This window comes from Malania oleifera, chromosome 4 (assembly GCF_029873635.1).
Source record: "Malania oleifera isolate guangnan ecotype guangnan chromosome 4, ASM2987363v1, whole genome shotgun sequence".
NCBI classification, from domain to species: domain Eukaryota; kingdom Viridiplantae; phylum Streptophyta; class Magnoliopsida; order Santalales; family Ximeniaceae; genus Malania; species Malania oleifera.
Window position 1 is genome coordinate 90,921,087 of NC_080420.1, and position 18,787 is coordinate 90,939,873.

Consider the following 18,787-nt stretch of genomic DNA (forward strand, 5'->3'; position numbering starts at 1 on the left):
TATCAGTATCGCACGAGGAATATCTTGTGAAATAGGATATTAGAGTCCTAGAAATCATAAAATTTTCATAGAAGGAGTAGGAAAAAAAGGGAAGCGAATAGATTCATTTTAGAAGAGGTAAGAAGAAGATAAAAGGAAATAAATTAGAGACAAAGGTATATGAGAGGCAAAGAGAGGGATAAAGTGGCACTGAGGCCGGTTGTATTAGCACTAGGTTTTTTTTATATGTTTTATTAAATGTCTTTACAACGTAAAAACAATTACATATATTTACATTCCTCTCCAAGTCAAACTTGGAATTACAACCAATGCTTAGGATGTGTCCAAAACATAGCTAATCTTAATAGGAAAAAAAGGGAAGCAAATAGATTCATTTTAGAAGAGGAAAGAAGAAGATAAAAGGAGATAAATTAGAGAGAAAGGTATATGAGAGATAGAGGGATAGGGTGGCATTGAGGTTGGTTGTATTAGCACTAGGTTTTTTTATATGTTGATTAAATGTCTTTACAAGGTAAAAACAATTACATATATTTACATTCCTCTCCAAGTCAAACTTGGAATTACAACCAATGCTTAGGATGTGCCCAAAACATAGCTAATCTTAATTTAACTAACACTTGACAAATTTTTTTAACATAAGTAGAATCTCCCTTAATGTTGACACTTTATTGTAATTGACTTTGTTCTCCTAACTTTTTCCCAAGCTATATTTTTTTGGAATGTGTCTGAAGTTAGCTCTTTAGCCAATTTTAATCATGGGTGAATTGTATTCTAAGTCCGTGTGCATCTGCAATGCATGTTTTGGTTAACCTTCATTTTACTTGTCTGAACTCTTTCTTGTAGGACCATAGGTTAGGCTTGTTCATTGGCTCTTTTCCTTTGATAGCAGTTGTGATCTTCGCCCTATTGTATCTTGTTGAGTTGGTTTGGCACATATGGTGGGATTAAACTAATAAAATGGTAAATAAAATAAAATAAAAATGAAGGAAGAAGGGTGTGGGTAGTTTATTATTGTATAGGGCATAAATGTTTGGTTGTCATACTAAACTTGTTTTCAAAGCTAATTTATTAGTCTTGGTAAGCAGAGGCATATTTTTCCAAGGCATGAATGTTGGCTTTTTAACTTGGTGCCTTCTTTCTTGAAATGAAGACTCCTTCTATGATGTGTATAGTTTAACTTCCGAATCATGCAAAAGTATTTTCAAAGTCAATGTCTTGACTTTGGGGTTACCTGTTTTGACAACCATGGCATGGTTACTTATTGGATGGTTAGACATTATATATATGCAAGGTTTATATAAGAAGAAGAGAGGTCTTGTTGCCATGTGGGTAGAGCAAGTAGAGAGTGAGTGTAAATTCAAGAGAGAATGAATTGTACAAGGCATTCATCTTGTGTTCTTATTCCTATAAAAATTCTTTTCTTGGGTTAGAAAAGGGTTGTAGGATTTCACAATTATGGGGAGAGGAGTGATACTCTTTGTACTTCTTCTCTATACCTTGATATTAATTAAATTCTTATAGGATTGCTCGTGGATGCAAGCCTAATACCGAACTAAGTAAATTTCTTGTGTTTCTTTATTGCTTGCAATTTTGTTACATCTTTACCAATTGCATTGTAGGTGGATCTTGTAACCCATACTTTTCAGATGGTCTTTGGCTTCTAGCAATCAGTTAGCCGAGGGAGAGTTTCCATTGCTTGAGTTGATGTTACAACCTATCGTGGCACGATGCGTGGCTTGCTCCATCTAGCCGACTAGGTATTAGGGTGATACTTGCTTAGGTGGTCTCAAGTTGTCTCTATTCCCCTATCCCCGTCATCAGTTTGGAAATCAAATTGTAAGAATGTGCACAGAGGTTGCACAAACAATATCCTCCATGGATGCCTATTTTGAGCATTAACTTTACATTTGAGAGTATGAACTTCGAGCCCAAAATTTGAATTTGGGTGGATTTTGATGAAACTAAATACAATTTCGAACTACATTTTCTTTAAATCCACACAAAAGCAAATTGAAGCTCTCTCCCGAACATAGCATAAATGTTCATAATTAGGGAGTCACCATTTGTTATTGAAAGTCAATTTTTTGTGACTTTCATTGTGCCATGTGTCCTTGTTGGCCACCAACGTTCCCTGGAGTCTTTCTTACTAGCTAATATGCTAAATTACGTACCCTTGTCTCCCACGGGTCGTGTCTCTTGTGATCTTTGAAGGGTCTTAAACATTAGGGTTTTTAAATTGTTTTCCCACAAAACTCACATTTATTTTCAAGGGTGGAATGGCTTAGAAGACCTTCATTCAAGACTATTGATATAATAAATCAAATCACGGTCACCCTTAATATCAATTCTGATGACAAAATATGCTAGGCTTTTAATCCTTCAGCAAAGTTTTTCCTTTTACTTTGCTTGGGATCTGTTAAATTACCACTTAAGCTTTTAGGTTGTGGGCCAACAAAGTATATCAAACTTTAGCACTCCCCTACACATGCAACCCGACATCACGTGGAGATATAAACATATAATAAATTTTTAAATACTATAGAATAAATGCAGGCGATAATATTAGAACCCACGACCTCCTGGTAACCAGCTCTGATACCATGTTAGATGACCACGTCACCTAAAAGCTTAGGCTTTTAGGGCTTTTAGGTTAGGGACCAACAATGTATATCAAGCTTTAACAAGATCACGTAAGATCTGGTCTCCCTAAAGTCTGTTGGCATTCTGCTATTCGGTTTAAGCTCAATATAACCAGACACAAGCTTTCATCAACTGGCTTGCAATTCGCAATAGATTGGCCACTCTGATAGAGTTTATAAATGGGGAAGAACTCAATGTCAGGCCTGTGTCCTTTGCAAACAAGAAAATGAAAGTAGAAGTCCTATTTTTTTCAAATGTTAGTTTCCAAAAGACATTTACAGCAAAGTTTCAAAGATAAAACAAGTAGTAAAAACATAAATGAAAAAGAAAAAAAAAACTCCCATGGTGCTGCAACACCACCCCCACTCCCCACTTCATCTTCTCCATGCAACGCCATCAGTGAGCTCCTAACTGTTTTGGCCTCCATTGATTCGCTGTGCCGAATGCTAGGAAAACCAATATATTGTTGAGATTATGAAATAATTGTATCTGGGATGAGGGCAATCTTGTGCCACTCTGGGCCAGTTTCACGGGCACATCTTTCTGCCAAAATGGGACAACCATGAGTATGCAGCTTCCTTAATTTGGTGAGCCTTTGCATGGATTCTGCTGGAGGTAGATACTTTAGGTTCTTGCAATGCAAAAGATGTAGCTCTTCAAGGTTTTCTGGTAGCCACTCTGGCACAGCTTCCAAACCACCGAATTCCTCAATCCACAAAGATTTCAGCAATGAGAGGTGCCGAAGAAATTGGCCGGGGAGAGACTTCAGCTTTGGCCACCCGAACAACTCTAGTTGTTCAAGGTGGTATAGGTGGTGATGCTGGTGCTGGTGGAATGTGATATTGTTGTTGTTGTTGTCGTTGGCATCAGTGGCAGTAGTAGTGCTGCTAGTTGTGGTGTTATAACTACCACTGCGACAGTTACTGCTAAGAAGAGAGGGGAAAGTATCAAGCTCTTCCCAAAATCCTCCAATCTCCAATATCTTTAAACTGGTGAAGCAGCATAGTAGTCCTTCGGGGAAACGACTCAATCTTTTGCATTTAACAATTTTTAAAACTGAAAGGGAAGTCGACTCCGATAAACCAATCGGCAGAGATTCCAGATTTGGGCACCCACATATCCTTATTTTCTTAAGAGATGCACATAGTTGAAATCCACTTGGCAGAGCAATCAATTCTTCACAGTTGACAATGATTAACTCTTGTAGGGATATTAAGCTCTCTAAACTTGAGAGAATGGAGTTTATTTTTGGGCAGTTCCTTATGTTCAACACCTGAAGATGCAGCATTGTTGTCATCCATGATGGGATTGCACCACCCCTATAGCCTTCGATCCATAACCGCTTTAGATTTGAGTGAGGTTGGAGGCCTTCCAACACTTCATCATGATGATTAAAGATCCTGTTGTTGTTGTTGTTCTTGAATGTATCCGTGCTCCATTCAAGCTCCAGTCTGTCAATGTTAACCTTTCCTAGCAAGTTTGCCCTTTTTGCTTCTTCTTTATCCCTCACATGCTCAAGATTGCAGATCCTTAATTGCCCCCCAATACTGTTCAAGGATCCCAGCTCTTCAATTCGGTGTCCCTTGTTTGGACCCACCATGAAAAGCGGTAATGTCCGCAAATGAACTAGTCGTCCCATCTCAATTGGTGCATCCTTCATTAATCTCCTAGAGTTGTACCAGTCAAGGCGCAAATGTCTCAAATTGATCAATCTTCTGAGTTCTTTCGGTAGCTCCACCATCTTGTTGCAGTGCGCCATGTTCAATGTCTGCAAATGGTACAGCTGGGTAACAGAATTGGGCAACCTTCTGATCTCTGTCCTTGAGATGTCAAGATACCTTAATTGTGTCAACCTTCCAATTGAATTTGACAGTTTTTTGATTGGACTACGGCTCAAATTTAAACTTCTCAAGCATTTTAAATTGGCTAACGTGTCGCCCCGAACATCACAAGGTCTTAAAAAATTCAAGGTGCGCAATTTTTGACCGTTGTCCTTCCCAATTCGTTGCTCAATTTTTTTATCAGAAATCAGTGATAAATGTCGAACTGGAGGGATTTCTTTCCTCTTTTGTGTTTCCTCCAAAAGAAAGATTTCAGATTTTGAAATAGATTGTGCAAGATCGTGCACAAGATCGTGCATCTTGCAGGTTTTGATTTCACCATATGCATCCTTTACAACATCCTGAAACAATGAATTTTTCAACAGAACATTGAAGTAGAAATTACCTATGTCTTCCATCTCTAAATTGCTTTCTTGAGATGGTTGAAGAAATCCTTGAGCCATCCAAAGTAGGATTATTATTTCCTTTTCAATGACATAGTCCTTGGGGAAAATTGAGCAGTATGCAAAACATTGTTTCAGAGATGGTGGCGACAAATAGTTGTAACTTAACTTTAAGGCAGGCAAGATTCCAAGTTCATCTTCGGGTAATGTCCATATCTCGCTCTTTTCGATTGACTGCCACTCGCTTTCATTCTTATTAGAGTACATAAAACCTCCAAGTGCCCTTATCGCCAGTGGCACGCCCCCACACCTCTTCACCAACCTTCTCCCAATGCTCGCCAAGTATGGGGTTTCTTTTGATCCACCACATGCGAACGCTCTCTGCTTGAAGACAGACCAACTGTCATCACTCGATAGCCCTGATAATTGATGTGTGGGAATTGTTTGCATGGCTGAAATGACTTTATTGCTGCGAGTGGTCACCAAAATCTTGCTTCCCTTTGAAAAACCAATTCCCAGCAAAGCATCTCTCATAAGATCCCATTTCTTAGGATCTGTGTTCCACACATCATCGAGCACGAGCAAATATTTTTTATGTTGCAATATTTCTTTGAGCTTGTTCACTATTGCTTCAACATTTGACATCTCAGGGATAGTTATTGCAAGAAATTCACCCATCTCTTTTAGAAGTCTTATGACACTGAAATCACTTGATAAGCAAACCCATTTTCTTTCATCAAAATGCCTCACCACCTTCTCATTCTTGTAAACTAGCTGCGCCAGTGTTGTCTTCCCAAGACCTGCCATCCCGACTATTGAGATGATGGGTAGATCTTCTCCCTCATTGCTGGGACCAAGTAACTTGTCTGGTATCTTGGATACATCCTGGTCTCTTCCCACAATTGTTGAATCATCGACAAAGGGATGTGTCTGCCTGCAAGACTTATCTCGAACTGGTTCCATAGTGATGTCTTCCAAAGGTAGCATATCTACTAGTTGCAAGTCGTTTGCTTCTCTTGAAATTTGTTCCGTCCTTGCGTTAATTTTCTTAACTTTAGAAGCCATCTTGAAATGGAAAGCAATGAGGATGGGCAGCGAAAAGAAGTTGCACACCTTTTTCTTCGTGTGGTTTTGAGCATCTACCTTATGCCGGAGAGTCTCGTATTCAAACTCGCCCAGGACCTCATCAGCATCATAAGCCACATCTTTGAGCTCATCTAGCCAAATTCTCACGGACTGCTGTTGTTGCTGTCGTCCATCGGCATCGTGCAGCTTAGCTTGAATCATGCGTAATTGTCTGCTCAGCTTATTCAACTCTTCCCTCAGGCCCCAGGCAAGGCCGATTGATTCAGATGCAAGAACAACAACCTTATTTAGGATTATCTCAGATAAAACTTGAAGGAGAACTTCTGCTGCCATCTTAATTTGCTCCTCTTCTTCTGTTTTCCCTTTTGAAAGAAAGTTTGGGAAGTCTTGAAACTGATATTAATAGCTGTTTGGTCTGTCAAGATGACTTGTTTGTAATTGGTGAATGGAAAGAGAATAGGTGATGAGGGTGGAAGCAGTGGATGCCGTGGATTCTGCTTAGAAACTAGAACCACTGGTTCAAATTACGTGCAATTTAATTTTGACGCGGAAGTCTTAGCAGTTGGTACTGATGTTAATTGTTTGGTGGACTTATAATACGAACAATTATAGAATTGAGACAACAAAGAGTCGGTGGATAAGTGTCAAAAGGTAGGGAGCTGGAAAGTCAATTCTAAAGCAAATAGTATCCTTGTATGCAGTAAAGAGTACGCAGGTAAGTGTCGAAGGTCGGGAGTTGGAAAGTCAATTCTAAAGCAAATAGTATCCTTGTATCAGTGCAGGAATAAATTGTACACAATTCACAGCAAAGCCAGAAATACAAAACAACCTGAGTTTGATTGGGTGTCCAATGTATTTAATTCTGGATATGCATTTGCTTCATTTTTCTGTCAATTGGATTTCTGCTGTTTGTAAACTGAAAAATTTTGGTAGGATTTTTTTTTTTCAAATAAAATAAGGGGGGCGGCACTTCCATTTATTTATTGATATGCCCTCACTTTTGATGAAAGAATAACGTAGTTACAAGAGAAGCATTGAGAGATTACAGATAAAAAAATTAAAGGCCTTCCAAAAATAACAGCAACAATCAATCAAAATAGGATTATAAATTCAAATAAAGTTAAATAAGAAACAAATCTAAATAGGCCAATCAAAAACAAAAATAATAAAATAAAATAAAATCAAAAAATCAAAAAATCTAAACCTACCAAACAAAAATCGAGAGGTTGAACTAATGACGAAAGGAAGTGAGACCCAAACTATCCATCCAAATCACATTTTAGAGAATGTGGTAAAAGATGTTGTTTTTTGTAAATGACATTGTTTCTCATTTCTCAATCTCTAGTGAAAAAATTAGCCGCACTATTGTCTTCCCTATATTGATGGATTACCATGAAGTTCACTCTTTCTAGTTCTGCCACGAGATCCTTCCAAAAATCCTAAAGATACCATAAGATACATCTACCTTTCTGAAGTCAATCAACAACAATTCACGAGTCACTTTCAATAATCACATTAAAATAATGAAGTCGTTTGCACAAACGAATTCCTTCTAGAATTACTTTTAAGTTCGTACTATTGTTCGTACTATTACCAAAATAGTTTGAAAAAACCACTTTCACCATGTCATAGCAGTCCCGAATAATTCTTTCACCTCCTGAAGTACTCAGATTGCCCCTACAACTCCCATTATAATTAAGTTTTATCCACCCTGCTGAGGGTTTAACCCACGAAATAATTTTTCCAAGCTTGGCGCAAACTCCCTGATGCTGAATTTGAAACTCTTTCAAAATCGTAATGTCTAATATCTTCAATTTTCAAAAAGAATTAGAGCTCTCAGCTAAAGAACTAACCAAGTATCGAACACTTCTCCACGTCCGATTCGCACTTTAATAAACTCCTTCCATTCTCGCTTTGCATCTTTAATTCCATAGGCACCATGTAATCAAACACAGGATCAGACCAATTAAAATACCTTTAATAGATGATTTTTGAGTATAGTGGAACCAGTTTGCAATTCTGTTTTTCTAGGGAAAGAACCGTTGGAAAAGAATCCCCAACACCACACTAGCCCAACGCCAAACCTCTGAAGCCGCCTCGCCTAAAGAAAGAATGTGATCAGTGTTTTCTTGACTTCTCTGCACGCAACAATCACAAGCCAAATCCATCGATATTTCTTTGGCCTAAATTCTATCATCTACTGCCAAGCATTTAAACCAAACCTTTCATAAACACATTAAGATTCTTCTAAGCAATAAAGAATGCCAAAACCAGCCATGCCACTCAAAATTATCACTTCTGCTCCTCACTACCTCCCATGCCGTTTTTGTAGAGAACTTGCCATGAGGGGCAGGCTTCCAGATGAATATATCCCGACCACTTTTACCAACTGACACACTATGCAAGATTTCCATTGTTCTGTCGGCTCTAACAAATTCCATTAATAAATCAGAGTTCCAGTTGTTATTCAGCCAACAATCCTAAATACACAACTTTTTGTTCGAAATATCCTCAGTGCACATAGCTAAGGGGCTTGATGTAAGCCACCTATCGAACCAAAAAGAAGAGTTCCCATCTCTCACCAAAATTTTAACATTATCCATAACTTCCAAAATGGTGGCCATCATTGATTTCCAGAACCAAGAGTCATTTGGTCTCCCTTTCCTTATTAATAAATAATCATTTCTACAATATCTTAGTCTTGAAAAAACCTGACCATAGATTGTTAAAAGTGAGCAGTCTGAAGACAAATTTCATAAGATGAGATTTTTGGACTTCTTTAAGATCTCTCAAGCCGATACCCCCTTTTGAGGTAGGTTTACAAATTTTCTACCAAGAGCGCCAATGAATCTTCTTTTTACCTTTCACCTCTCCCCATTAAAAATTAGCAAGAAGAGAGTTGATGCGAGAAAATGTGACCTGCGAAACATTAATAATCGACATCAAATGTATCGGCATGCTAGACAACACATGTCTTAATAAAATCAATCTTCCACCTTGTGAGACCTTGTAATTTTCTTCCTAATCTTCTCCACAAGAGGCTCCAAGATACTAGAAAAGAATTTTCTAGAAACCAAAGGCGCACCCAAATACGTAATTGGGAATTTACCTTCCATGATACCCGTGATTCTCAATAAACCACATTTTCGAGCAGGAGTAATGTATTTCAAAAGGAATAACATAGACATTGTCTTGTTGATTTTTTGACTCGACCACTTCTCATACATGTCTAGAGTGTAAACCAAATTTCTAATAGACCTTTTTCCCACCATTTGTAAAAATAAGAATATCATCTGCATAAAGCAAATGCGAAACCAAAGGGGCCCAAATCAGATGATTAAATTGTCCAATACAAGTTATCTCATAGTTTTTCCTAAGCAACTTTGTCAAAACCTTCTCCATTATGATGAATAAATAAGGAGAAAGTGGATCCCCTTGCCTCAAGCCTCTACTCGATTGAAAAAACCTTTTAAATATTTTGTTCATTATAATGGAAAACCATGGGGACTCCACACAATTTCTTATGAGCTTACGAAACCTCTCAAAGAAGCCAAAAGCCTTAAAAACCTCTATAAGAAAATTTCAATTCACTCTGTCATAAGTCTTAGCTATATCCAATTTTATTATCATATTGCCGCTAGCCATTTTTTTGTGCAAAGAATGAACCATTTCCTATGCAAGCGTAATATTCTCAAAAATACTACGCTTGAGAATAAAAGCACCTTGCTCATGCGAGACCAACTTATCAACAATCTCAGTTAGCCTAAAAACAATAATCTTGGAAAACAATTTTGTAAGCCGCAGAGCACAAACTAATAGTCCAGAATTTATCAAAACTAGAAGAATTGTCCACCTTCGAAATTAAAATAATAATGAAAAGGAGAAGAATATGAAAATAGGAGTGCCACGAAAAAAATTCTTTGCCGCATCTAGGACATCTTTTTTCACAATGTCCCAGCAAGATATATAAAATTCAGAACCAAATCCATCTGGTCACGGATTGCTTTCTTTGGGAATAGAGAATGCCACTTTTTTAACTTCTTCTTCCGTCGGATCGGTGCAGAGAAAATTATTATCAGCATCTGAAATCTGCCTTTGAATTAACTTGGGAAGATCACAAGGTTCAACCACCGATGACTCTGAGAGAAAATTATGAAAAAAAGCAGCGACTTCATTATGTATTATTTCTACACCATCCAATATCCTCTTGTCATTCAGAACCATACTATTTATACGACCCTTATTCCACCTCTAATTGATAAGAATGGAAAAATTTAGAGTTTTGATCCCCCTCAATCAACCATTTTCTTTTTCGCAATTTGTCCTAGGCGAGATGCTTCGTTATTCTCCCATACCTGAATCTCCAACTTAGTAGTCAAGTAATCGGTTTCGACCTCCTTAGAAAAACCTAATTGTAGCTGATTTTATAGAGATTCCATCCTTTCCTCGCGAGCTTGTAGGTTTTCTCCCACTCTCCCAAAGACATTTTTATTCCATGCATATAAAGCAACTTTAGTTCTCTTAAGATGAATAGCAAGTTTCAAGAGACTCGAGGTTGAGTCATTCCTGATCCAAGCATTTTCAACACACGACAAAATATAGGGCCTAGGGAATGATAAAATAGCATTGTATTGAAGTTTGGGTTGATGAACTCAGGTTTTTGAATTATCAGTGAGTGCCGCAGGCGACTTTTCAGGGTTTTCGCAGGTGTAATCTAGAAAACCAAGTAAGGGGAATTAAGTATAGTAGGGTTTTTATTAAAGTTTAAACCAGTTAATTTGGGAATATAATATATATATGAAAATAAATTGTGGCAGGAATACAACTTTCATAATTTTAATTGGCTGTTGTGGGTACAGAATGATGAGATATACTGTTGGATTATGATCATGTGTTGGTTATGGATATTGGCATGTTGTGAATACTGACGGGTGATGAATACTGATTGATTGTAAATGCTGCTATTGAGATTGTTGCGTGACAAATATTGTGATGTGTATATGGGTCATTTTGTGTGGTTATTCGTATGTATCAAAATATAACATTGGCAGGCCTGAGGAGTTTGTTATATTACCTAGATGTAATCACGATATACGTTGGCAAGCCTAAGGAGTTCGTATATTGTCATTATATATTGGGGTAGAGCATTGGCAGGCCAGAGGAGGTTGTTCTACTGTTATACTACGAGTAGGTCATGGGAATTGGTATTGGAGATTAGTGGTGCCTGTGTGGGCCACGATATATATTCTATGAGATGTTTGTCATATATGGACCAGTCTTGTGTGGACCATGTGTTGATGTTTGTCTTGTGTGGACCATGTATTGATGTTTGTCATGTGTGGACTAGTCCTGTGTGAACCGTGTGTTTTGTATGAATGAGAGTCTTGTGTGGACAGTATGTTTATGTGGAATGTGATCTAATAGGATGAATGATATAATAATTTAATTATATGTATATATATGGCAAGGTAAAACATTTTCCAAGAGCTTGTTGAGAAAGGAGAGTGCCCTGGTATTTTCTATTTGATGCCAAAGCAGAGGGAAACTACTTGTATGGGTGGGTAGCCTTTCCTATTCTCGGAGACTTTGTCTATATACATAGCTCAAGAGCTTACTGAGTAAGGTGAGTGCCCTGATACTGATATTAGAGCAGAGGGAAGCTACTTGTATGGGCGAGTAATCTTCTCTATTCTCGGGTATTATTATTAAAAATAATTATGGATGTGAGTATGAAATCAGAGATCAATGTTGATATTAATGACGTGTTTCTTAGCTGCGATTGATGGTGAATGGCAAAAGAATATATATATTTTGTAATATTTAAACATTCTCCCACACACTGCTATGATTTGTTCTTCCTTACGGAGATGTGTCTCGCCCTAGTGGATGATCATGTTTTCAGGTCTATCAGGAGATCGAACTTAGGGCTCTGGAAGGGTAATGTTTTGGGTATTTTGGAAAGTTTGTTTAATCAACTTATGTATAGTTTATGCTTTTAAGTACTAGTGTGAAATATAAACAAGTAATGATAGTTGTTTATGGGGTGCATATATGCATACAGGTAGACTCTGGTATTTAAATTTGAGGTATAATGTTTTAATTCCGCTGCATGATTGTGGTGTATGGTATCAGAAATAGGTGAATGTAACACGTGACCTCTGGGCCCCACTTGCCTTGTTCAGGGCGATACATGAAGAGTGATTGAATACTCATTATTGTGAGCATTTTACATCTCATTGTTAAGCTTATACTCTCTCACATTCTTTAGTATTTGAATACAAATTTTTTAGAGAATGAGCTTGAGTTTTTCCCATACTATTTGATTGATAAATATTATTGAGAAAAATCTCTACAACTTGGGAATCTTTGCACACTCATTGCAAGATTCAAAAGGTAGTTTTTGTGCTTAATGGAAAATATTTGTTGTAAAGCTAATCATCATTATCTCCTACACTTTATTATTGAAAAATATTTTTGGAGATATTACTTGAGTGTTTAAAGATCTTCGAAATACACTTAAAAAATATTATATTTTGAATCAAAGATCATATTTATCATCATTTATCACATTATTTCATAAATACATTTTTGAGAGAAATCATATAAACTCTATTGAGCTTAAACTCCCATCATACAAGAGTGCATTGATTTTAAATTGTACAACTAGCTTTCAAGAGGCATTTTACCTGTACACAAAATTATTTTTATCATTTGTAAATATGATTCGGATTGTGAACCGTGGAGAGGCAGCTTCACCTTGTGTGAAGAAGCGGAGTATGGAAGCAACTTCACCCTGTGTTAATAAGTGGATTGTAAAGGGAAGTTTCACCCTATGTTAAGAAGTGGATTATAAAGGGAAGCTTCGGCCTATGTGAAGAAGTGGATTGTAATGGGAAGCTTCTCCCGATTTGAAGGAGCAGATAGTGAAATCCTTGAGTGGTTTGCCCAAGGCAAGGACGTGAGCCGGTGTGTTGAACCTTATAAAAACCTAGTGATATTCTTTCCCTACACTCTTTAACATTTCGGTATTTGCATGTTTATGATTACCTGTTGATAGTACTACTTAGATAATTGAATACAGATGTCACGACCTACTTAATTTCCACGTATTTTTTTTAAATAATAATAACAAAATCAATGTCACATATTCCAACTCACCAGATCATAGTCCACCTGGACCTGTGGGTACCAGGGATACATCAGAGCACACAAAGGAAGCCTAAGCAGTAGAAAATATATAATCATATACATACCTTCATATCATACATCACAATACCAGAGTTACTACAACTACTATATCTCAATATATACATCCCAAAAATAAAACCTAAGGACAATTCCTCAAAAATATAACTGCCCCTACAAAACATACCCATCAAAAGGGGTAGATACACAACACTATATCTGCGGGGCTTTTCCCGCTCTCCCATCTGGGGTTCCTGAAAAGTTTATAAGATTTAGGGGTGAGACACCTCTCAGTAAGGGAAATAAATTAATACTAGTGTATGGCAACATGAGTATTTTGTATTCAACATATATCATACATAACATGTTTAGTACTGTTTATCAAATCTGGGAAAACATACATATACCATCAAAACGTGGCAAAACATATTGCATTTTTCATTATCATATTTCATCTCATAATAATAATAACATAAAACATTCCTGGTAGGTTAGCTAGCTGTTGTCATGTATTACCCCCACATGACTGGGTTATGTGGCCCGAAGGCGGGACCTGACAATGGTTGGCCGACCACTGCCAAGTCAAACAGTAGTCTGTAGGTCCGATGGGTCTGCTAGACCTGGTCCGTACACCAGGGGCGATCAGCACACTTCTTATAAACCACATCGACCATCCAATATCACACCACTCCGTACAGCAGCGTTAACACAAATATCATGATCGCGAAGACCATGGACACATAGCAACGGTACTGTGTAAGTGCTAGCCTAGACCAAGCCAACCAGGTTCTGATACTATATAACATATGTTAAAATTGTGATACAGGGATATCTCATATCGTTAATTTATAGATTGATCATATCATTTTGCATATATACATATATCATGAAAATCATCGGCCCGTATGCCGGTATTACACATTTTATCATAGCATGGCCCGTACGCCGGCAATCACATTATAGCACAGCCCGTACGCTAGCAAATCACAACATAGCATGGCCTGTACGCTAACAAACCATATCATAGCACAGCCCGTACGCTGGCAAATCACAACATAGCACGGCCCGTACACCGGCAAACCACATATTTAAAAATCTCAGCCTGTATGCCGGTTTTCCCATTGTAAAACCCATATCATAATCTCATTCCACAAAACAGTATTTCAAAACATTTTATACTTATGCCACACTGAACAAGTTTTCTATATTCAACTTATGATCATATTCAATAATATTTCCCAAATATAAATCATATATCATATATATATATATATATATTTATTTTCCCAGAATTAAACGCTATATATATTCTCAAAAAGAACTAGTTTAGTTTATCCCCTTACCTGACTACTAAGAAAGCCCTCAAAATAATCTAGTCTAACCCCCATAAGATTTCCTAACCAATACCCTGAAACCGAAAATTCCCAGTATTAAACTTTAGTATTTTCGTACGTACAACATTTTCTATAGCAGCCACAAAGTCAAATTTGGCTTAAAAAGCCTTAGCTCAACTTACGGATGATTCCCAACGTTCCTAATCAACACCCCTGAAAACGAAAAATTCCCAGTATTAAAGTTCAGTATTTTTACGCGTATATCACTTTCTTCAATTGTCAAAAATCCAAATATTGAGTATAAAGCCTTACCTTGGATTTGAGATGAAATCCAACTTCGTTTCCTTGACAATCCGCTCTGGCAGACTTGTAGAGAACTTCGTCAGGAGCATTGTGGTGGCTTCGGTTTGTCGATCCGACATAAAACTGGCCAGGAATCAAAAAGAGAGAGAGAGAGAGAGAGAGAGAGAGAGAGAGAGAGAGAGAGAACAATGGGGCTTCCTAAGGAGGCTTGTACAATTATTTATATATATATATATATTAATATTATAATAACCTACTAATTGAAGCAAAGCTTCTTGGATAAGCTTGTATAACTTTATATATATATATTAATATTATAATAACTTACGAATTGAAGCAAAGCTTCTTGGAGAAGCTTGTATAACTTTATATATATATATATATATATTTTTTTTTCTTCCTTATCATACTATTCATTTTACTTGTTAATTTAATTAATTTATTTCATTTTATTATTATTATTTTTTATTTTTTAATTTTATTTTTTTCCCGGTTACTACATTCCTTCCCCCTTAAAACAATTTCGTTCTCGAAATTTACTGTTCCCGTAACTCGCCATCCTTTAATCAGGAAAAATGGTCTACTCATTTTATTACCTACCCTCACTAAAATGACCTACCCTCACTTATGGCAAAGGAATACCGTGGTTACATTTCGAGTCTTGGAAGATTACATATACAAAAGAAAATCATTCTCCCAAAACTAAAATACTATACTAATTAAACCATTACATGTACCTGCAAAAGAAACTACCTAACTACTTGCATTTTATCTCATCAACTTTCTTGGAATAGATATGGATATCTCTGTCTCATCTGCTCTTCGGATTCCCAAGAAACTTCTTCTACCGCATGATTCCTCCACAAAACCTTTACCTGAGGAATTTTATTATTACGTAGCTCCTGTACTTTTCTATCCAAAATCTGTACCGGTACCTCCTCATGTCCTAGTGAATCACAAAGCTCCAATTCATCGTAACTGATGATATGAGAAGGATTTGAGACGTACTTTCTCAACATAGCAACATGGAATATGTCGTGGATCTTGGATAACACAGGTGGCAAAGCTGGCTTATAGGCTACCGATCCTACTTTATCTAGAATCTCAAATGGACCGATAAATTAGGACTAAGTTTACCTTTCCTCCCAAATTGCATAACCCTTTTCATATCTTCAGAAACACATGATTACCCACATCGAATTCTAAATTCCTATGGCGATGGTCGGCATAAATCTTCTGTCGGCTCTGAGCTGCACTGATCCTATCTCTGATAAGCTGAACCTTATCACGCGCCTGCTGAACCAACTCTGGCCCCATAACTCGTCGCTCACCCACTTTATCCCAAAACAAATGAGATCGACATCTCATACCGTACAGAGCCTCAAATGGTGCCATGCCAATGCTGGATTGATAACTGTTATTATATGCAAACTCTACTGGCGGCATGAACTGAGTCCAACTACCCCCAAAGTCTAATACACACGCTCAGAGCATGTCCTCTAATATCTGTATCGTCCTCTCAGTCTGGCCGTCTGAATGAGGATGGAATGTCGTACTAAATGATAACTGAGACCCCAGAGCCTCCTGCAAACTCCTCCAAAATCGTGATGTCAATCGCGGGTCTCTATCCGACACAATCGATACTGGCACCCCATGAGAACGTACTATCTCCTGAATGTAAATCTCCACTAAACGGCTGAGGGAGTAGCTGATCTTGATACGTATAAAGTGGGCGGTCTTAGTCAAACGGTCAACAATCACCCAGATGACATTCTGGCCATGTAATGCCGTCGGCAGTCTTGACACAAAGTCCATCAATATATGATCCCACTTCCACTTTGGGATGAATAACGACTGCAATCGCCCTGCTGGCCTCTGATGCTCAGCCTTTACCTACTGGCACGTCAAACACTGGGTTACATACTTGGAGATTTCTCTCTTCATGCCACTCCACCAGAATGTTTCACGCAAGTTTCTATACATATTCGTACTACCAGGATGACTGATATAAAAAGATCTGTGAGCTTCTTCTAAAATAGTCTTCCTGATCTCAGTATCGGCAGGAATGCATAATCTAGAACGGAACCGTAAAGCTCCGTCATCTGCAATACTGAAATCCTCCCCCTGACCCATTTGTACTCTGCATATCACCTTTACTAATATTGGATCTTCCTTTTGAGCGGCTTTAATTCTTTCTAGCAGAGTAGGCTGTACCACTAGGTTGACAATACATACTGGGAGATCACTCTCTACTAACTCTATGCCGAGTCTCTCCAGATCCATCATGATTGGATGCTGGATCCCTATAGCCTCCAGCACTAACTCCTTGGATTTCCGGCTCAACGCATCAGCTACCACGTTCGCTTTCCCTGGGTGATAACTGATGGTACAATCAAAATCTTTAATCAACTCCAACCACCTTCTCTGCCTCATATTTAGTTCATTTTGCGTGAAGAAATACTTTAAGGTCTTGTGGTCGGAGAAAATCTCACACTGCTCACCATACAGGTAATGCCTCCAAATTTTCAACGTGTGTACTACTGCAGCCAATTCAAGATCATGTGTAGGGTAGTTCTTCTCATATTCTTTCAACTATCTGGACGCATACGCAACTACCCTACCATGCTGCATCAATACATAGCCAAGTCCTTTCAAGGATGCATCACTATAAATGACATACCCCTCACCCCTAGATGGGATAACCAAAACTGGTGCTGTGACTAACCTCTGCTTCAGTTCTTGAAAACTCTACTCACAATAGTCGTTCCACTCAAATCTGACATTCTTTCTCATCAGTCGTGTCAAGGGTCCTGACAAAGCTGAGAATCCCTCAACGAAACGACGGTAATATCCAGCTAGGCCCAAGAAACTCCTGATCTCCTGGACATTTCTCTGTCTAACCCAATTTACTACTGCCTCAATCTTGCTAGGATCCACAGAAATACCGTCTCCAGATATAACATGCCCCAAGAACACGACCTTCTTAAGCCAAAATTCACATTTACTAAACTTGGCGTACAACTTCTTTTCCCAAAGTGTCTACAAAACCTGCCTTAGGTGCGTCTCATGCTCCTCATAGCTCCTTAAATAGACCAGTACATCATCAATAAAAACAACAACAAACTGGTCTAGGTATCGGTGAAAGACTCTATTCATCAAGTCCATAAAATACCGTAGGAGCATTCGTCAATCCAAATGGCATAACGAGAAACTCGTAATGCTCATACCGAGTCCTGAAGGCCATCTTCGAGACGTCTTCTGCTTTCACTTTCACTTGATGGTATTCGAATCTGAGGTCAATCTTCGAATACACCCATGTACCCTGGAGCTGGTCATACAAATCATCAATACGGGGTAGAGGATACTTATTCTTGATTGTTACTTTATTAATTTCCCTATAGTCTATACACATCCTCATAGTCCCGTCTTTCTTCTTCACAAATAACACCAGAGCTCCCCATGGAGATACACTGGGTCATATGAAGCCCTTATCAAGCAGATCTTACAACTGATTTTTTAATTTAGCCAACTCTACTGGTGCCATTCGATAAGGTACTTTGGAAATAGGCGATGTACCTGGAAGTAGATCTATGAAAAAATCTACCTCTCGATCGTGTGGCAAGCATGGTAACTCATATGGGAAAACATCTATAAACTCCTTTACTACAGGCGTGCTAGCAAGTTTCAATTCATTTTCTGACATCTCTTTCACCACAACCACAAACCCCTGACACCCACTCAGTAATAGTCTCTTGGCCTGAATAGTTGAAACTAGCTGAGGCGGGGATTGTACTTGCGACCCTACGAACTTAAATTTTGCTTCCCCCAGAGATCTGAATATCACTTCTCGTGCACAACAATCTATGCTGGCAAAATTAGCTGCTAGCCAATCCATGCCAAATATAACATCAAACCCGTGCATGTCCAGCACTATGAAATCGGCAGACAAAGCCTTCCCTTGAATATCAACTGGACAACCTCGAAGCACCCTATTACACCTTACTACTAACCTAAT

The 18,787-nt window shown here is 38.1% G+C and overlaps 1 protein-coding gene across 1 annotated transcript; it reads right to left on the reverse strand.

Moving 5' to 3' along the window:
- Positions 1-2,859: 2,859 nt before the first annotated feature.
- On the reverse strand, positions 2,860-6,423 carry LOC131153341 (putative disease resistance protein RGA3). The gene has a single exon (XM_058105587.1). It carries the CDS (start codon positions 6,281-6,283, stop codon positions 3,113-3,115), a length of 3,171 nt encoding a protein of 1,056 aa, XP_057961570.1. The 5' UTR covers positions 6,284-6,423; the 3' UTR covers positions 2,860-3,112.
- Between the last annotated feature and the right edge of the window lie 12,364 nt (positions 6,424-18,787).